The following is a 21,720-nucleotide window of genomic DNA, read 5'->3' on the forward strand; positions in this document are numbered from 1 at the left end:
TCGCACCAAAACTTACCACGATCGGAACGGCGTCCGCAGGACCACTCCGGAGGAGCTGGGCACCACCCTCACCTCAAAAGACCGAGTCAAACAAGCTCCGGTCAAGCTGCACGTGGAAAATAGCCTCAGAATAGCTACGCAGAACCAATGCATATTCTTTTTTATTTAATTTTTTTTTTTTTAAACGCTGTGAGGAAAGTTGGAGGCAGACAGCAACAGAGGTACTCCGATAGGCAGGGGGATGGGTAAGGCAGGGAAAGGGCGAACCTATATGCCTTCAAAGTGGGCACCACAAGCCACAACACCCCAGCTTCAACCGGCAAAGCACAGGAGCCACCCCAGGCAGGATTTTTCCAGGAGCTGATCAAGCTACATCCACACCTGCTGGGAGATAGAGAAATACTGAAGGCAGATGGAGCCAGCCGTCCATTGAGCACTATGGTTTTTCAGTGTTCTCCATCTCCACCTGCTGGTAGGTGGACACAACCCATCAGTTAATGGATTCATCTGCTGCTGATGACCAGGAAACATAAGATTAGCATTGCCAACTTGTGAGTTTTGAAACTACTTATAGATTCAGCATTTGAGAATGTAGTTGTGTGCAAGGAGGGCATGGATGATTCTCAAGAGGTGTGAACTCCACCTCCTTCCTCCATGGCACAAACTGCAGTTATCCCTCAGTCCAAAAGGACTGTCAACTAGAGGTGTGCATGGGGATGGGGACCATGGAAAATCCACAGTATTGGAGACAAAAGATCCATTTATGTCAGAGATGGGGTGGGGATGGAAAAAATTGACTAGGGATAGAGTGAGTATGAATCCAAACTGGCTGGGGATAGATGGGGACGGGGAACTCCTTTACTTAAGTCTGTCATTACCTATCCAATATGGCAAGCTTTTTTTCCCCACTTAGACTGCATCCCTATACTCTACTTGACCAACTACTTTTCCAAAATTTCAATGTGATTCTATTTTTATGACACAAATGACTCCTTAAGCCCCCTTTACAGTTAACTCAAAAGAACAGCATTATGGACTTTGATATTTAAGAAAACAGCACACTTACTAGTACTTATTTGTTTGAGTATTTTACTTACTTGCTTAACAAAGTGTTAATAAAAATATTTTTTTTCTTAAATTTAAGACCGCTCAAATGTGGGTTGGGTACAGGGAAGAAGATGCGGGGATGGGGAAAGGATGGATCCAAACTGACTGGGGACGGGTGGTGCAAACAATTATTGTTAACCCATGGGTTAAAGCAGTGGTACTCAATGCCTAGTCCTTGAGCACCACCAATGGGCCAGGTTTTCAGGATATTTCTAATGAATATATATGTAAGAGATGTGCATACACAACAGAGGTAGTAGGCATGCAAATCTCTTCTGCATACTCATTAATCCCCCACATTAACTACACATATATTGCTATAAATTCTTTATTATCATCAAAAACTGCGTATAAAACCAACAACTGGATTTTACCAGGTCCTTCTACTCCTCTATATCTTACACATACATTCCACACATACATTCCATTCATGCATACTATATCACAACATCTCCATTCATACTATATTCCACCCACCATCACTTTTCCCTTAAGGAGATATAAAGATAATCCACCTGTTATTACACAAATACAAAAAGTTATTACATATTGATGTACTATATGTTGAGTCCAAAATGTTATGAGTCCTCTCTGTACTGCAGAACTTCTCCTGTTGTAATCCTATATAATAAAATGCACCTCCAACGTTCTTAAGATGACTGCGTGGCTGAGGCATTCCTGCTCCCCGTTAGGCTCCATCTACAGAATGGACGTCACGTACTTCCGGGTGCATCACCAGCAGCAGTGTCCAATCACACCATAGAAGTACTGCACGACCCACCTCCAACGGACTTAAAAACACCGCCACTAACCCGGGGAAAGGGAACCGTGTGAAGCTAATTTGGTGCAAGTGTGTACTTGGCTCCACGCGCGTGCGTTGTTGTGGTGTCTCGTGTGGCAAGAAAATGAGCGCTGGACTCGTGGAGAGTGGTGCTGGCGGCGGGAAGAGTCTGCCTCAGTGCCACGTCAATCAGCTGATTAACGCCGTGGACAGCGAGTTGCAGATGGGCAGTGAAAAAGGAGACCCCATGAAGAGGCAGCTGAGCGTTACTGTGCAGGACGCTGAGCTTTGGCTATGCTTCAAGGATAACTCTCCCCCCTTTATATTGTCCTCGGAGAGTACACAACAACTAAAATGAAAAGCACCAGAAAAACTTCAAAATATGCTCTGGTGGAAGAAGCTGACTCGCTGCGGGAGATACACGGACAGGTAACAAAAAGCGACGCTGCTAAGGCTTCCGCCTAGCAACAGCTCCTCTGCAGAAGTACACACGGACAGGAGCACGGACACACCTCCACTGCCCCTTCAGCAGCACAGTCCCACCCTGGTCCTCGCTTTTCAGTCTGCTCTGGAGATTTCCCCCCAGTGATCCCGCTCCCAGCTTCCCACAGCTTGAAGTCAAGAAAATACTGAGGAGGGGGGAGCCAGGCAGGCAGTAACAGCCCTTGCCTTACAAGTTCACCAGACATTCCCCCCCACCACCAAAGTTACACACACACACAATAAACACAACACACACACACAAGCTGATACTCCCCCCCCACACTCCAACTTTGCCCAACCCTCTCTCATTTTCACACACACACAAACTATCTCTGTGAAACACACACACTCTCTGTGACACACACACACAGTGATGCCGCCTAACAGATCGCCATACATGCCCCCTACCCACACATCATCTCTCTCTCACACATACTCCTTCCCATGCATCACTCTCAAGACACATACATACTCACTTCATGTAACTGTCACACTTACTGTCTCCTAACAAAGTACTACAATAAATAATTGTAAATACATCAGAAATGTGACACTGCCCATTTCATTTCCAGCAGAACACTGGACACACAGAAAACAACAACTGTGTCACCAAATAACATTACAACCAACACAACAAAAAAAAAAAACACATAAAAAAATCTCTCTATATAAAAGGCAACCCCAACGTTCTAATGAAGCCTCCACGGAAGTTGAGGCGCCTGAGATATCCGGTGTGCCCCTGAGTGTCTGCACCGCCCTCGCGTCAAAACGTGATGTCGTCGAGGGCGGAGCAATGACACTCGAGGGCCGAAACGTAAACGGCAGAGGCACGGAGGTGCAGCAAAAAAAAAAAAACCCTCCCCATACAGAGCGAACCACGAACAACGTCCGACGGTCACACGGAGGCAGGCAAGCAGCTCGGAGGGACGGAGGGAGGGGGCCCCTACCATTATAGAACCTTGCTAGCGCCCGTTTCATTGCGCTGAGAAACGGGCCTTTTTTCCTAGTATATATATATTACACACAACTTAAAAATGTAAATTAATCATTACCATGACAACACAATTATCCTAAATATCCCTTTCAAAACATTAATTGCAGAAAACAAATACCTTACTAGTGCCCGTTTCATTGGTCTCAGAAACGGGCCTTTTTTTTTTTTACTAGTCATTAATAATATGTTTTGATCAACCAATTGTATGAAAACGCTCTTCTTTAAATGGACGTTATACCTGTTTGCCTTTTGTCAACGCTATGTATACTCCACATGGTGTCACTCTTCAAATTCTCCTTCGGTACCTCAGTGATTTTCTTCCTTTGTCAAGTTCAAATCTGCAAACTTAACGGAGTGCTTACAGCAGTGAAAGTTATTTTCTCTTGAGCTAAAGTTCAGTTGTCAAACCCAATGCAATCGATGCGTTTCACCTTTCAGCGTCTTCAGGGGTTGAACTTATCACATATTTCTGGCTGCTCACACAGGATGGGACTACTGCAGGTGCCTGGAGCAATCACTGCTCCGGGCACCTGAGAGTCCCATCCTGTGTGAGCAGCCAGAAATATGTGATAAGTTCATCCCTTGAAGACGCTGAAAGTGAAACGCATCGATTGCGTTGGGTTTGACAACTGAACTTTAGCTCAAGAGACAATAACAGAGGGCTTACAGAAATAGAAGTTAAGTTTGCAGATTTGAACTTGACAAAGGAAGAACATCAGTGAGGTATCGAAGGAGAATTTGAAGAGTGACTCCATGTGGAGTTTACATAGCGCTGACAAAAGGAAAAAAGGGATAGCATCTATTTAAAGAAGAGTGTTTTCATACAATAACATTTGGTTGATCAAAATATATTATTAATGATTACAACAGGGAAAATTCTACAGTACAGACAGGACTCCTTATAACATTTTGGACTCAACACATAGTACATCAATATGTAATAACTTTTTATATTTGTGTAATAACAGGTTTTATACCTCCTTAAGGGAATAGCGATTGTGGGTGGAATACAGTATGAATGAAGATGGTTGTGATATAGTATGCATGAATGATATGTATGTGTAAGATACAGAAGAGAAGTACCTGGTAAAATCCAGTTGTTGGTTTTATAAGCAATTTTTGATACTAATAAAGAATTTATAGCAATATATGTGTAGTTACTTAATGGGGGGATTATTTTAGATTAGTTACTAGAGTGAAACAAAGGGATTTCATCTTGTGGAAAGGCTGCATATTCATTAGGGATACCCTGAAAACCTGACCCATTGGCAGCTCTTGAGAACTGGAATAAACACCAATGGGTTAAAGCAATGAATTATGAGTCAGATATCCTAAGATTTGAGTTCAAAATTTCCCACTCTCTGTGGTATGACCACATTGGCTTCTAGTACTGTCATGACTGAGCTACAAACAAAAACGACCTGAGTTTGATTCCTTGGTCAGGTCATCCATTCCCAAACTGTGGCCAGAGCTCAGGATGTCATAAGCCACATTCACAGGTCCCAGGACAGTCCCAGTCATGCACAATGGTAACACCTATTGGCCAGATAAAAAGCCTAGGTTTGCAGCATTACAGAAAGAGGTGTATTGTCCCTAAGCCGAAGACTGGCCCTGTAATGACTGGATTAAGTGAATTCGGACTAGATATAACATATGGGAAAAATCTCTGAATAATTGCAAATGAGGATTCCTGGCACCAGATCTCAGTCAAAAGTTTCAACTGAACAGGAAGCCCAGAGGAGGAAAATTTTGAGTCAAGAAGAAAAAGGTGGGTTGCTTTAACATCATTTTGTCTGTCAACAAATTAAAGGAAAACTAACAGATTATGCCACTGGAAGGATACTGTACCAGTAAAGGGTAGCTCGGGAAATATTCTGCTGGGAAGTAGGCTAACTATATCCCAACAACTTACACTAATATTCTCCACTTCTTCCTAATAGTTCTGCTCATTGAGGGACATAGGGAAAACTGAGCAATCTTAAAATTTAAGTATTTTCCTGAATGTTCATTCATTACTTACCAGGTTACATGGAAAGCCTGACGACATCCATGTTTATTACAGGTCATGCAAGCTCCTGTAGCTGCTTTGCTTTCTCTGCCTTGCTCATCACAAATGTAGCAAGTCTTAAACAATAATAAAAAGGATTTGTTGACATGCAATTAACATAACATGTTTTCTTTATATTTTTAATATAGCACATTTATTGTTTGACAAATTGTTGCCTATAGCTGAACACCATGCTACTCTCTCCTCATTCTCATAAGCATAACTTCTGATCTGAAGCAGGCATCCCCTAATAAGTGGGTAATTGTTAAAAATCATGTTAACTCCTGTGATTGGTATAGTAGACATTTTCCAGTGCACGCAGATCAATTAAATCACCACACACTTCACTCAAATACAAATAAATAAAAAACTATAATGTTTTACTACCCTTCCATTCCTTATAATAAGAAACAGGACAGAAATATGCCACAATTAGGAAAATCAGTTGGTAAAGGCTTTGGGCTACAAATTGAATTTATATTCCACCACAAAGGTACTACTGAGTGTGACCTCACATCTTTCTGATAATCTTTTCACTAACAATATCTTTAATGGTTTTCAATCTGGTCCACTAAAGGCCAGCACTGAAAGTGTTCCTGTATAGATAGTTAATGGTCTCTTTTGGACTAATTTTGATTCTTTCTCCCTTCAAGTTCTTATGGTCCACAACTCTGCCTTTGAAATAGTAAACTACCTCTATATGCTGCCCTGAATATTATGAAAGTGCATCTAACTCCTTTTCTGGGGTACGTCGTTACCTATCCAATTGTTCTGTTTCTACTCTCATGGCAATCTATTTTTCCACTTAGACTCCCATCCCCACTCTGTACTTCAACTACATTTCCAAAATTTCAATTTGATTTTATGGTTGTGACACAAATGACTCTATATTGTGCAGGAGTACAGTCTCAGAATATATCAATTCTCCAAAGGCAACATATCTTTAGCAATGCTTACTCTGCCAAGTACAATGAAGACAAGTCAAATATTAGTAAACTTAAAAATATGCATGAATCAGATGAATAATGTTTTTCTACCTTAGATAGCTTAACAGAAATAGAGAATTTGGTAGCAGAGACTATAAGGCTGTTCTAGTCTGCTCATCCTCAAGTTAGGTGGTAAAGTTTGTTGTGTCTAGTCTCAGAACACATCAATTCTCCAAAAGCAACGTCTTTAGGGATGCTTACTCTGCCAAGTACATGGAAAACAAGCAGATGGAGGGAAAGAATACTACTACTACTAATAGCATTTATATAACGCTACCAGACGCATGCAGCGCTGTACATTTGACATAGAGAGACAGTCCCTGCTCAAAGAGCTTACAATCTAGGTAAAACAGACAGACAAGACATTACGGGCAAGGAAATTACAGGGTAAAGAGGAACAGGGGAGGAGGAGGAGGGCAAATGAGTAGCGGTTCGGAGCCAAAGGCAGTAGTGAAAAGGTGAGCTTTCAGCATAGATTTAAAAACAGGTAGAGATAGAGCTAGACGTATGGGTTCGGGAAGACAGTTCCAGGCATAAGGTGCTGCAAGATAAAAGAACGAAATCTGGAGTTAGCGGTGGAGAAGAAAGGGGACGACAAGAGAGATTTGTTCAGAGAGCGGAGTTCACGGGGAGGAATGTAGGGAGAGATGAGAGAGGAGAGGTAGTGAGGGATCATAGAGTGGATGCATTTAATGGTCAGTAGAGGAGTTTGAACTGTATACGGAAGCGGACAGGGAGCCAGTGAAGTGACTTGAGGAGTGGGCTAGTGTGGGCATAACGATTCTGGCGAAAAATAAGTTGAGCTGCAGAATTCTGGACAGATTGGAGAGGAGAAAGATGACTGAGCAGAAGACCAGTGAGAAGTAAATTGCAATAGTCCAAGCGAGAAGTAACAAGGGTGTGAATAAGGGTTTTGGTGGCGTGTTCAGAAAGGAAGGGGCAAATTTTGCTAATGTTAAAGATAAAGAAGCGACAGGTTTTGGTGATTTGTTGAATATGAGCAGAGAAGGAGAGAGAGGAGTCGAAGATGACTCCAAGGTTACGAGCCGAGGAGACAGGGAGGATATGAGAGCCATTAACAGAGATAGAAAATGGGGGAAGAGGGGTGGAGGGTTTAGGGGGGAAAATGAGAACTTCAATTTTAGCCATGTTTAATTTGAGATGGCGTTGAGACATCCAGGCAGCAATGTCAGACAAGCAGGCAGAGATTTTGTCCTCGATTAAGGTTGATATTTCAGGGGTGGAGATGTAGATCTGAGAGTCATCAGCGTAAAGATGGTAATGAAAACCATGGGATGAGATCAGGGCACCAAGGGAGGAGGTATAGATGGAGAAAATGAGTGGTCCAAGGACAGAACCCTGAGGCACACCTACTGAAAGCGGGAGGAAAGCTGAAGACGATCCACCAGAGTGAACACTGAAAGTATGGAGTGAGAGGTAGGGAGAGAACCAGGAAAGAACAGGGCCCTGGAATCCAAGCGAGGACAGCGTATCAAGGAGTAAGGTGTGGTCAACAGTGTCGAAAGCAGCAGATAGGTCAAGAAGGATGAGGATGGAGTAGACACCTCTGGATTTAGCCAGAAGCAGATCATTAGAGACTTTAGTAAGTGCAGTTTCAGTAGAGTGAAGAGGGCGAAATCCGGATTGAAGTGGGTCAAGAATAGGTTGAGAAGAGTAAAAGTCAAGACAACGGTGGTGAACGACACTTTCGAGTAATTTGGAGAGGAAAGGGAGAAGGGAGATGGGGCGATAGTTGGAGGGACAGGTAGGGTCAAGTGAGGGTTTTTTTAAGGAGTGGAGTGACAATAGCATGTTTGAAGGTCGTAGGAACAGTTGCAGTGGAGAGTGAAAGATTAAGGATGTGACAGATGACAGGGATGATAGTAGGAAAGATAGTGTTAAGTAGGTAAGTAGGGATGGGATCAGAGGAACAGGTAGCACATTTAGAGGAGGAAAGAAGGGCAGTTTCTTCAGTAGAAACTTCTGAGAAGGAGGAGAAAGAAGGAGAGGAAGGAGAGAGTAGGGGTGTGGACTAAGGGAGAGAGAAGTGGGGAGGGTTTGGATGAAAATTCAAGGTTAATCTTATGGATTTTATCATGGAAGTAATCAGCTAGAGTCTGTGGAGAAAGAGAAGGAGGAATAGGAGATGGAGGTACTTTGAGAAGAAAGTTCAGTGTGGCGAAGAGAAGTCGAGGGTTAGAATCGAGGGAATTAGTCAAATGGGTGAAGTAATCCTGTTTGGCAAGTGAAAGGGCAGACTGGAAGGAGTTCAGCATGAATTTGAAATGAGTGAAGTCGGCAAGGGTACGGGATTTAAGCCAAGAACATTCGGCTGAGCGGGCGCAGGAGCGAAAACAACAGATTCTAGAGGTTAGCCAAGGCTGGGGTTTGGTACGCCTAGTAGGACGGGGCATGAGAGGGGCAAGAGTGTCAAGAGAAGAGAAGAGAATAGTATCGTAGGAAGAAATAGCTTCATTCACAGACTTAGGTAAGGTGGTGGTAGAGAGAAGGTTAAAGACACAAGAGGATAGAGTAGAGAGGTCGATAGCTTGAAGGTTCCAAGAGGTGGGGGATGAGATTGGGTGGGACTGGGGAGGAGGGTGCTTAAGATTAAAGGTTAGTAGGTGATGGTTGGATAGGGGGAGATCAGAAGAATAGAAGCTGGAGGAAGAGCAGTTAAAGGAGAGGATAAGGTCGAGACAGTGACCCCATTGAGCCTGCAAAGAGGTGGGATAATGTGGGATACAAATGCAACAAATTAATTAATTAAAAATTAATTTGGGTGAGTGGGTGCCGAGGAGCGCAGTTGAAGATTGAATGAGGACGTTAGAGCAAGGAATTGGGAGGCATAGGAGTCGGATGGATCATCAGCGTGGATGTTGAAGTCCCCAAGGATAATGGAGGGGGATGAAGGATTATGAAAGGAGAGCCAGGCGTCGAAGTCAGTGAGGAAGGATGGAAGAGACTTATCAGGGGGGCGATAAATGACTGCTAGACAGCGAGGCAAGGGAGTGAAGAGGCGGATAGAGTGGATTTCAAAGGACGAAAAACAAAGACTGGGGTGGGAGAAGAGGTTGGAATTTGCAGGAGGGAGAGAGCAGAAATCCAACGCTACTGCCGCAGCCAGCAAGGCGAGGGGTGTGAGAGAAAAGATAGCCACCATGGCAAAGGGTCGCGACGGAAGTAGAGTCATCAGGGGAGAGCCAAGTTTCAGTTAAGGCAAGTAGATGGAGGGAACGAGAAATGAAAAGGTCATGAATGTAGGGAAGTTTATTACAGATGGAGCAGGCATTCCATAGGGTGCAAGAGAAGGGTAAGGAGGAAGGTGGAAGGAGAGGAATAGAGATGAGATTAGAGACGTTGCAATGTGGTCTGCATAAGCAGGGAGAGGGTAGAAGAGGAAGGCCAGGATTGGGATTGTCACTGGCTGAGAGTAAGAGAAGGAGTAAAAGAGAGCGGAGGACAGTAGGAGAAGTGTGGCCCCAAACGCGTCGAAGGCAAGAGGTACTCAGGTAGAATGGGGAAGGCAAAATGGAGGGAAGAAAGAGATGAAGATTAGAAGCTGAGGAGGAAGGGGGTAGGAGAGAAGGTGAGGTTATTAAGTCAATGGATGGGAAGTAAGTTCCTGTAATAGAGAGAGGTAGGGAGTGAGGAAAAAGATTAGGAAGGGACAGAACTAGGAAGAGGATATGCATAGGGGCCATATATAATGACTGAGGTACTTTCAGGTGCTAGGTGGGAACAATTGAAACTGCAATTGAAATTAAAGGTGTTAAGTAGAACAGCAGGTAAGCATCAAGTCAAGGCTAAACAGGAGTAGGAACAGGAATAGGAGGACCAAAGGCTGGAGCAGGTGAGGCTGAAGACCGAAGACTGGAACAGATGACGCTGAGGATAAGCAGGACTGGAACAGGGCAGAAGGCTGGAGCAGATGAGGCTGAAGGGCAAAGGCTGGAGCAGGTGAAGCTGAAGATTGAAGGCTGGAGCAAATGAAGCTGAAGATCGAAGACTGGAACAGATGAAGCTGAAGATAAACAGGACAAACAGGGGCAGAATGCAGGAGCAGATGAGGCTGAAGGCCAAAGGCTGGAGCAGAAGAGGCTGAAGACCAAAGACTGGAGCAGATGAGGCTGAAGACAAGCAGGACCGGAACAGGGCTGAAGGCTGGAGCAGATGATGCTGAAGGACGAAGGTTGGAGCACATGAAGCCGAAGACCGAAGGTTAGAGCAGACGAGGCAGGAGACAAGCAGGACTGGAACAGATGAGACTGAAGGTGAGCAGGACTGAAACAGATGAAGGTGAGCAGAACTGGAACAGATGAAGACGAGCAGGACTGGAACAGATGAGGCTGAAGGTGAGCAGGACTGGAGCAGATGAAGATGAGGAGGACTGGAACAGATGAGGCTGAAGGTGAGCAGGACTGGAGCAGATGAAGATGAGGAGGACTGGAACAGATGAGGCTGAAGGTGAGCAGGACTGGAGCAGATGAAGATGAGGAGGACTGGAACAGAAGGACCAAGGCTGGAACAGATGAGGCTGAAGACGAGCAGGACTGGAACAGATGAGGCTGAAGATGATGGTGAGGATGAGGCTGAAGACAAGCAGGACTGGAACAGATGAGGCTGAAGGTGAGCAGGACTGGAGCAGATGAAGATGAGGAGGACTGGAACAGAAGGACCAAGGCTGGAACAGATGAGGCTGAAGACGAGCAGGACTGGAACAGATGAGGCTGAAGATGATGGTGAGGATGAGGCTGAAGACAAGCAGGACTGGAACAGATGAGGCTGAAGATGATGCTGGAGATGAGCAGATGAGGCTGAAGACAAGCAGGACTGGAACAGATGAGGCTGAAGATGATGATGATGAGGATGAGGCTGAAGACAAGCAGGATTGAAACAGATGAGGCTGAAGATGATACTGGAGATGAGACTGAAGACGAGTAGGACTGGAACAGGAGGACTAAAGGCTGGAGCAGTTGAGGTTGAAGACAGGCAGGACTGGGACAGATGAGGCTGAAGGTGAGTAGATGAGGCTGAAGATAAGCAGGACTGGAACAGATGAGGCTAAGGTGATGCTGAAGAAGTTGAAGACAGGCAGGACTGGGACAGATGAGGCTGAAGGTGAGTAGATGAGGCTGAAGATAAGCAGGACTGGAACAGATGAGGCTAAGGTGATGCTGAAGAAGTTGAAGACGAACAGGATTGGGACAGGAGGACCAATGCCTGGAGAAAATGAGGCTGAAGACAGGCAGGACTGGACCGATGAAGCTGAGGATGGGCAGGACTGGAGCAGAAGGCAGAACAGCAAGACCGAAGTGCTGGCAAGAATCACAGCGTGAAGAAGATCACAGGACCCGAGGGCCAGAGAGAGAGGACAGACACAGGACTACTACTACTACTACTTGACATTTCTAAAGCGCTACTAGGGTTACGCAGCGCTGTACAATTTAACATAGAAGGACAGTCCCTGCTCAAAGGAGCTTACACGAGGGCCCAGGAATCACTTCCAAGTCTGACTGAGGGATGTCTTCACCAGTATAAGGAGTGGAGCAGCCCTGAGACATACCAATATGCTGTTGCTCAAGCTGAGGTAAAGAACACATGAGGACAACCATATCCTATATAATAATTCTCACCTCCAACATTCTGACTTGCTGCCTGGGACCGTGGCTCATTCCGAGTTGGTCTGCTAGGCTCCGTAGATCAGGCTGACATCACCGTAGCCATCATGATGTCAACTTCAGAACCCGGGGGGAAAAAAACATGCCTCACAGCTGATCCATGTCCAGAGGAGGGTCGCTGGACATGGGTGGCTGAAGGGGGGGCAGGGGAGAGAGGAGGGTCGCTGGACATGGGTGGCTGGAGGGGGGGCAAGGGAGAGGGAGGGTCACTGGACATGGGTGGCTGCAGGGGGGGCAGAGGAGAGAGGAGGATCGTTGGACATGGGTGGCTGGAGGGGGGGCAAGGGAGAGTCGCTGGACAGGTGGCTGCAGGGGGAGAGGAGGGTCGCTGGACATGGGTGGCTGCAGGGGAGCTGAGGAAAACCTTGCTAGCGCCCATTTCATTTGTGTCAGAAACGGGCCTTTTTTACTAGTAAACTAATAAAACCCTAAACATTTAACAAAACCTCTAACCAGAATCAACATAACCAGAATCCGAGACATCTGAAAACAGAAGCTTCACATACACTAGCCTCCCTGGGTGGATCCAGGACTAGTCAAAAAGGAATCAAGAAAAATTAATTAGAAGATACAAATTACACCTTTCCGATCATCCTGCTAGACTTGTGGAATGTACCAAAATGGGATGAACTCTATGTCTGAAAAAGGGAGAAGTGAAAGAGAATATTAGAGCAAAAGAACATTTTTCAGAATATGGAAAAAAAAGATCTGAATTCAAGGCTGTTAAAGCACGTACGAACAGTGAAATATTGAAGAAAGACCTTACGAAATTGGAAAACTGGGCATCCAAATGGCAGATGAAATTTAATGTGGACAAATGCAAGGTGATGCACATTGGAAAGAAGAGCCCGAATCATAGTTACCTGATGCTAGGGTCCACTATGGGGGTCAGCACTCAAGAAAAAGATCTAGGTGTCACTGTAGATAATACGCTGAAATCTTCTACTCAATGTGCTGTGGCCCAAAATACTACAATGCCTTTGTATTGCTCCATGGTACGACTGCACCTTGAATATTGCGTTCAGTTCTGGTCACCGTGTGTCAAAAAAGATATTGCGGAATTAGAAAAGGTTCAAAGAAGAGCGACCAAAATGATAAAGAGGATGGAACTCTCGTATGAGGAAAGGCTAAAGAGGTTAGGGCTCTTCAGCTTGGAAGATAGGATTGAGATCTGCAAAATCCTGAGTGGTGTAGAATGAGTAGAAATAAATCATAAGTACATAAGTATTGCCATACTGGGACAGACCGAAAGTCCATCAAGCCCAGCATCCTGTTTCCAACAGTGGCCAATCCAGGTTACAAGTAACTGGCAAGATGCCAAAACAGTACAATAGATTTTATGCTTTAGCAGCAGTCGAATGAAGAAGACGGCATAACAAGACCAGAGGTTCCAATATCCCCCTTGACAAAGCTAGATAGCGAAACAGGCTCCTGTCTGGGTATGAAGATTCAGCCTGTTGAGACTCTGCTACATAGTGTGAAGATATTGACCCGCACTGGCAAAAGTTAAGTGACCACCATTAGCCTGCCATGATTTGCGCATTTATATGAGCAGAGACATATATGCTCTTCTCAACGCCTGTGTCTATTTTTTCAAACAGAGACACAACTTGCAGGCGTCTGGGCGATGGTCGGGCCCAAGGTACTGGATGCACCAGGAGTGCGGGTCAGTGCCCGAGATCGACCGCTGGCACCGAGCACACTTCTTGAAGCCCCTGGAAGGCTTCGAGGAAATGAGCGGAAAAATCGCGGCGGCGAAATCAAAAGGCTCAATTGTGCCAACAGAGGAGCACAAAAATGAGACCCACAGACGTGCAGCTAAAAAAGGCCACAACGGAAGCGAAAGGAAACTTAACAGGGGAAAAAACTAAGATAAGGGTTTCTCTTTTTTTTTTTTTTTACTGGAAAAAAGAAAAAATGCGAAAAAGGCAAAGTCAAACAAGAAGAAAGCGCTAAATAAGCTCTCTTGAGCAGGGACTGTCCTTCCCCTTGTCTAAACTTGTACAGCGCTGTGTAACCCTGGCAGCGCTATAGAAATGCTAAGTAGTAGTAGTAGTAGTAAATAAGCACGCAAAGACGCCTAACTTTTTCCTAGGGCCTGAAGGAGAGAGACCGGCATGCAGCCACACTCCACCGCGGAAAAAGAAAAACTGAGGCAGGAACGGATGCGCGCGGGGTCGGAAAGATGGACGCGGATGTGCAGTGCGTCCGTCCTGCGCTCTGCTGGCTGTCGCAAAGTTTCTAGATTTTACTGGGAAAATCTCCGTTCCTGGGGCTGCTCTGGACGCCAACCCACATGTGAGAACAAGCAGCCTGCTTGTCCTCGGAGAAATATAAGAACGGCAGTAAGAACTGCCAATAACAAAAGCTGACAATCTTTAAAAAGTAGAGATGAGATAAATAGAAGAAAGAAGATAAGTTCAACAACAACAAAAAAACTAAAATAAACAAACATTCTTCAGATTATCAGCACTCAGAGGAAGGAAGGGGGTCTTTTCCATGATTACAATATTGTCACAAAAGGGTTCTTGCTATTGAGTGAGAGAAAATACAAGATTACCCAGTGACTTAATATATGAGACTTCCCCCTATAACAACATAATACTGAGAGATCTCTATATAATAAAAGGCACCTCCAACGTTCCATGAAGCCTCATGCCGGAATCTTGAGGTGTCAGAGATATCCGGTTTGGCCAGGAGTGTCTGGCCTGCCCTCGCATCATAACGTCATGACGTCGAGGGCGGCGCTATGACAAACAGCCAAACGCCATCTCCCTCTGACCCTCGGCGGCCATTTCCCACCTCCGGAGGACTAACCGTCCGCACAACGTCAGAGGGAGGCAGGCGGGGACGCAAGCATCGGCGACACGCGATCTGACTCCCTTGCCCCTCGGCAGCCATTTCCCAACTCCGCAGGACTCCCATCGCCCCGCACAAACTCGGAGACACGGAGGGAGCGACGCAGGCAGGTAGCCTGAACGTCAGACAGACGCAGGGAGCCAGACTGCCTGCCTGAACGTGCCAGGAAGGAAGCCAGCTTCAGTCGGAGGGAGCGCCACGACCCTGAAAGGCACTGGAAGGGGGGGCACTCGAACCTGAGAGGAGGGAAGGGGGAGGGCAGGAAGGGGGGAGGGGGAAAAATACCGGCCGACGGAGGGACCACCATCCTGAAAGGCCAAGGGAGGAGGGGGGCCAACACCCTGAAGCTGGGATTCTCTCTCTCTCACACACACACTCACATTCTCGCACAAACACTCCACACACACACACTGTCACACACACACTCGCACATTCACTCTCTCTCTCTCTCTCTCACACACTCACTCTCACACACACTCTTTCAAACATACACACTACGATGCAGAAAAACGCTGCCAGACAGAGGGCCCACGATCCTGCAGGGTGGGGGGGGGGGGGCACGACCCTGAGGCTGGGAGGGAAAGGGGGACAAGAAGGATATGGGAAAAGGAAACACAGGGGGGGCGCGGGAAGGACGCCAACACACAGAGGGGGGGACCCCTGCGGCACACTCTCTTTCTCGAACACACACTCTCACTCTCTCACACACACACTCGCACATTCACTCTGTCTCTCACACACTCACTCTCAAACATACACACTTCGATGAAAACCTTGCTAGCGCCAGTTTCATTGTTCTCTGAAACGGGCCTTTTTTACTAGTAAAACATAACAGAAGTCCATTTTAGATTACTCTGTTAACCATAGAGTTGTTGGCTCCAGATTATTCTATCTACCACAGCATTGTTCAAGTATATAGTGATAAGTAGATTAGAATCGCATAATCCTTACAGCATATTCCAGAAATAAGCAGTGGATTTTCCCCAAGTCCATTTTAATAATGGTCTATGGACTTTTCGTTTAGGAAGCCGTCCAAACCTTTTTTAAATCCCACTAAGCTAACTGCTTTTACCATATTCTCTAGCAACAAATTCCAGAGTTTAATTACACATTGCGTGAAGAAATATTTTCTCCAATTTGTTTTACATTTACTACTTTCTAGCTTCGTTGCATGCCCCCTAGTCCTAGTATTTTTAAAAAGAGTAAACAAGCAATTCACGTCTACCCGTTCCACTCCACTCATTATTTTATAGACCTCTATCATATTTCCCCTCAGCCGTCTTTACTCCAAGCTGAAGAGCCCTAGCAGCTTTAGTCTTTTCTCATAAGGAAGTCGTCCTATCCCCTTTATTATTTTTGTCGCCATTCTCTGTACCTTTTCTAATTACACTATATCTTTTTTGAGATGCAGTGACCAGAATTGAACACAATATTCGAGGTGTGGTCGCACCATGGAGCGATACAAAGGCATTATCACGTCCTCATTTTCGTTTTCCATTCCTTTCCTAATAATACCTAACATTCTATTTGCTATCTTCGCTGCCGCCACCACCACATACTGAGCAGAAGGTTTCAACGTATCAACGATGACGCCTAGATCCCTTTCCTAGTCAGTGACTCCTAATGTGGAACCTTGCATTACATAACTATAATTCGGGTTCCTCTTTACCACGTGCATCATTTTGCACTTGCTCACGTTAAATGACATCTGCCATTTAGATGCCCAGTTTGCCAGTCTCGTAAGGTCCTCTTATATTTTTTCACAATCCACTGCAATTAAACAACTTTGAATAACTTTGTGTTGTCAGCAAATGTAATTACCTCACTAGTATTTCCCTTCTCTAGATCATTTATAAATATATTAAAAAGCAGCAGTCCTAGCCCAGACCCCTGCAGAACCCCACTATCTACCCTTCTCCATTGAGAATACTGACCATTTAACCCTACTCTCTGTTTTATAACTTTTAACCAGTTTTTAATCCACAATAGGACACTACCTCCTATCCCATGACTCTCCAATTTCCTCTGGAGTCTTTCAAGAAATACTTTAAACACCTTTTGAAAATCCAGATACAGAATAACGACTGGCTCACCTTTAACCACGTTTGTTCACCCCTTCAAAGCAATGTAATAGATTGGTCAGGCAAGACTTCCCCTCGCTAAATCCATGTTGGCTTTGTCTCATTAATCCATGTTTTTGTATATGCTCTGCAATTTTGTTCTTTATAATAGTCTCTACCATTTTGGTTGGCACTGACATCAGGCTCACCAGTCTATAATTTCCTGGATCTCCTCTGATTTTTCACTTGTTCCAAAAGTACAAAGACTAGGGGACACTCAAGGAAATTATATGGAACTAGTAAAAAGGCCCGTTTCTGTATGAAATGAAACGGGCGCTAGCAAGATTGTCCCCCCCCCCCTCCTTCGCTGTCTTCCTCTGTCCCCTCCGAGTCCTACGCCACCCTCTCTCCCCTCCGAGTTCCACGGCCCCCTTTCTTGTCGTCCGATTTGCAGGCCGTCCTCCCTCCCCTCTCCCACTGCGCTGGAACTCACCAGTTTGTGCATAAGTTTCCAGGTGTTCTCCAGGGCCTTGTGGTCAGGTGCTGCCTGGTTGTGGTGGCCCACCGCCTTCAGGTTGTGTTGTGGCTTGTTGTCATTAGTGAAGTGTTTTTCTGTGTATGATAGATATTGTGTTTTTGTTGTCAGAATGTTGTTTGAGGGGTGGGAAAGGGAGGGGTGGGCGTGCTAGGCTAGTTGGGAGGGTGTGATGGTGTGTGTGAGTGAGAATGTTAGGGGGAGGGGGTGGGGAATGGTGAACGAGTTTTGAAGGGGGGGGGGGGGTCTGCGTTCCTGTGGTGATGGGTTGAAAGTGAGGGATCCTTCAGGTTGTGGTTTTGGTGGCTGCCAGTAGTTTTTTTTGTTTTGTGTGTGTTAGAGAGAGTGTGGGTGTGAATGTTTGTGGGGGGGGGGGGGGGGGGGGGGGATGGCGAACTGTGAGGGAGTGGCTGTGGGCGTGGAGGGGGGGGGGGGGGGAGTGCAAATGTTGTTACAGATGAAGCAATAATAAAGAACGACAACCTGGATGCAGCAGCTCATGTTTGGTTGCTTTATTTTGAGTGTATAGCAATGACGGCTGCGCGGGACACTGGAAATAGAGATCAACCAAATTGGCTTCCTTGATTACAGAGAACTAAATAAGCTCACCTGTTTGTGGTGGGAGGAGCTGTGAACGTTGTCGGTTGGACTCGGAGGGGGCGGGGTGGGATGTGCTTCGACGGTGGGGGCTTGGAGAGGGTTCAAGGGCTTGGAGGGGGTCAGTGTTGCTTGGGAGGGTCGGCCCCTCACAGCGCCTTTCACCTCCGTGTGAAGGCGCTGCAGCAGAGGCAACAGATGATCGTTTCCCGCCGGGCCTCCCTCCTTCCATCCCTGTCCCGCCGTCGTCTGAGTAAATTCTGTGAGGGCGAGACACGATCATCTGTTGCCTGCTGCAGCGCCTTCACTCAGAGGTGAGAGGCGCTGTAAGGTAAAATTATGTATCATACCTGATAATTTTCTTTCCATTAATCATAGCTGATCAATCCATAGACTGGTGGGTTGTGTCCATCTACCAGCAGGTGGAGATAGAGAGCAAACTTTGCCTCCCTATATGTGGTCATGTGCTGCCGGAAACTCCTCAGTATGTCGATATCAAAGCTCCATCCACAGGACTCAGCACTTAGAGAATTACACCCACAAAGGGACACTCTGCCCAGCTCACCACCGCCGAAACGGGGGAGGGGAATTAACCCAGCTCATCCCCACACAAGTGGGGGAGGGGAATCCGTCCAGCTCATCCCCGCGGAGTGGGGGAGGGACACCACCCCGCCGATGCGGGGGGATCTGGCTTATCCTGCAACCGCAACCGCGGGAGGAGCTGACTGACCCTAACACCGCCGAAGCGGGAGGGGTACAAAGCTGCCCTACAGCCGCACGAAGCGGGAGGGAGTGCTGGCAGAATTTAAGTCTCAATCCAGCCCCGTAAAACGGAGGGGAGAGGAATGCAGCAGCTCACTGTAACACAAACTCGTCTCAACTCTTGAAGAATCCAAGTGAAAAAACTTGAACACGAAGTCCTCCTGAAGTAACTGAAGACTAAACTTGAACCTAAAATTCAACCAGAATATAAACAGTACAGATATCTGGGAGGGGCTATGGATTGATCAGCTATGATTAATGGAAAGAAAATTATCAGGTATGATACATAATTTTACCTTCCATATCATCATGCTGATCAATCCATAGACTGGTGGGATGTACCGAAGCAGTACTCACCCAGGGCGGGACATTGAAATCCCTGAACTCAACACTGAAGCTCCAAACCGGGCCTCCGCCCGAGCAGCCACAGTCAAGCGGTAATGTCTGGAGAAGGTATGGGCCGACGCCCAAGTTGCCGCCTTGCAAATCTCTTCCAAGGAGACGGACCCGGCCTCTGCCATCGAGGCCGCCTGAGCTCTAGTGGAGTGGGCCTTCAACTGAATAGGCGGCACCTTCCCCGCAGCCACATAAGCCGCTGCAATGGCTTCCTTGACCCATCTTGCCACTGTAGGCTTAGCAGCCTGCAGACCCTTACGAGGACCTGCAAACAGGACAAACAGATGATCCGACTTCCGGAAATCATTGGTCACTTCCAAGTATCTGATGATGACCCGTCTCACATCCAGATATTTGAGAGCAGAATACTCTTCTGGGTAGTCCTCCCTACGAAAGGAAGGGAGACAGAGCTGCTGACTCACATGGAAGCGAGAAACAATCTTGGGTAGGAAGGAAGGCACTGTGCGAATAGTCACTCCTGCCTCAGTGAACTGCAGAAAAAACTCTCGACAAGAGAGTGCCTGGAGCTCGGAAACTCTTCTGGCTGAAGTGATAGCCACCAAAAAGACTGCTTTCAACGTCAGGTCTTTCAGAGATGCCCTCGACAAGGGTTCAAAAGGCGGCTTTGTAAGGCTCTTAGCACCAGGTTGAGATTCCACGCAGGCACCACTGAGTGCAGAGGAGGGCGCAGGTGATTAACTCCCTTGAGGAAACACACCACATCTGGCTGCAAAGCCAGGGAAGCACCCTTCAGGCGGCCCCTGAAGCAAGCCAGGGCCGCTACCTGGACTTTCAGGGAACTGAGCGACAGGCCTTTCTCCAGACCTTCTTGCAGGAACGCCAGCACTGAAGAAATTGGAGCAGTAAATGGAGAAAGTGAACCTGCTTCACACCACACTGCAAAGGTACGCCAAACCCTGGTGTAAGCGTAAGCAGTAGAAGTAGAGCGCTTCCTCGCTCTCAGCAGAGTGGCGATGACCTTGTCTGAGAAGCCCTTCTTCCTCAGACGCTGCCGCTCAATAGCCAGGCCGTAAGACCAAAGGGGGAGGGATCCTCCATCACCACGGGACCCTGATGTAACAGGCCCTGCTCCACTGGCAGTCGCAGAGGTTCGTCCACTGAGAGCCTGATCAAGTCCGCATACCAGGGACGTCTGGGCCAATCCAGACCCACCAGGATTATCCGGCCCGGATGCTTTGCCACCCGGTCTAGCACCCTGCCCAACATGGGCCAGGGCGGGAACACATAGAGAAGCTCTTGTGTCGGCCACTGTTGGAGAAGAGCATCTACTCCCAGGGATCGAGGGTCCCGTCCTCTGCTGAAAAAGTGTGGCACTTGGCAATTGGCCGATGACGCCATCAGATCTAGGCTCGGCTGGCCCCAGCGCTTCGTGATGTCCAAGAACGCCTGAACAGATAGCTGCCACTCTCCGGGCTCCAAGGTATGGCGACTGAGAAAGTCCGCCTTGACATTCATGACTCCGGCAATGTGGGCCGCTGACAGCTGTTCCAGGTTCGCTTCCGCCCACTGGCATAGATTCATGGCTTCCTTGGCTAGAGGGGCGCTCTTGGTACCTCCCTGGCAGTTGACAGAGGCCACAGCCGTGGCATTGTCCGACAGGACCCATACAGGCTTCAACGCCAGTACCGGGATGAACTCCAAAAGCGCCAACCGAATGGCTCTGAGTTCCAGGAGGTTGATAGACCACTTTACCTCTGCAGGAGACCAGAGCCCCTGCGCTGTCCTTCCCAAGCAGTGGGCTCCCCAGCCCGACAAAGAGGCGTCCGTCGTGACGACAATCCACTCCGGGGTCACCAGAGGCATTCCTGCAGACAACTTGCGCACTGCTGGGTCCAAGGGAAGGCGCACAGCATAATCCTCCGACATCGGAGTCCAGCGCTGCAGCAGAGAGTGTTGTAGTGGTCTCATATGAGCCCTGGCCCAGGGCACTACTTCCATCGTGGCCGTCATAGAGCCCAACAGCTGCACATAGTCCCAAGCCCGAAGAGGAGAGGCTACTAGGAACTGGTCCATCTGAGCCTGAAGCTTGACAATCCGATTGTCCGGCAGGAACACTCTGCCCACTTGGGTGTCGAATCGAACTCCCAGATACTCCAGGGACTGAGTTGGGCGCAGCTGGCTTTCCTCCCAGTTGATGATCCACCCCAGGGAGCTCAAAAGAGCAACCACCCGGTTCACAGCTTTGCCGCACTCTGCATAAGAGGGAACTCGGATCAACCAGTCGTCCAGATAAGGATGGACTTGTACTCCTTCCTTCCTCAGGATCTAGGGCCTTGCTGTCACACCAGACGGCAAACCTACTTCACTTGAAAGAGTAACACCTCTTCGTGAAATCTTTTCTGGAAGCAAGCAAGACTCGGGAGACACCCTCTGAAAGACCCAAGCAGGCAAATTCTAAGCTCTCAACATCC

At 47.1% G+C, this 21,720-nt stretch overlaps 1 protein-coding gene across 1 annotated transcript in view; it reads right to left on the reverse strand.

Moving 5' to 3' along the window:
• MLLT10 (MLLT10 histone lysine methyltransferase DOT1L cofactor) overlaps positions 1–21,720 on the reverse strand; it is a 763,568-nt gene that overhangs the window by 557,239 nt on the left and 184,609 nt on the right. Inside the window, exon 6 of the mRNA XM_030199437.1 lies at positions 5,386–5,489. Coding sequence (XP_030055297.1) covers positions 5,386–5,489 — 104 coding nt within the window. The remainder of the gene's footprint in view (positions 1–5,385; positions 5,490–21,720) is intronic.

Source organism: Microcaecilia unicolor, chromosome 1, assembly GCF_901765095.1.
Source record: "Microcaecilia unicolor chromosome 1, aMicUni1.1, whole genome shotgun sequence".
Lineage (NCBI taxonomy): Eukaryota > Metazoa > Chordata > Amphibia > Gymnophiona > Siphonopidae > Microcaecilia > Microcaecilia unicolor.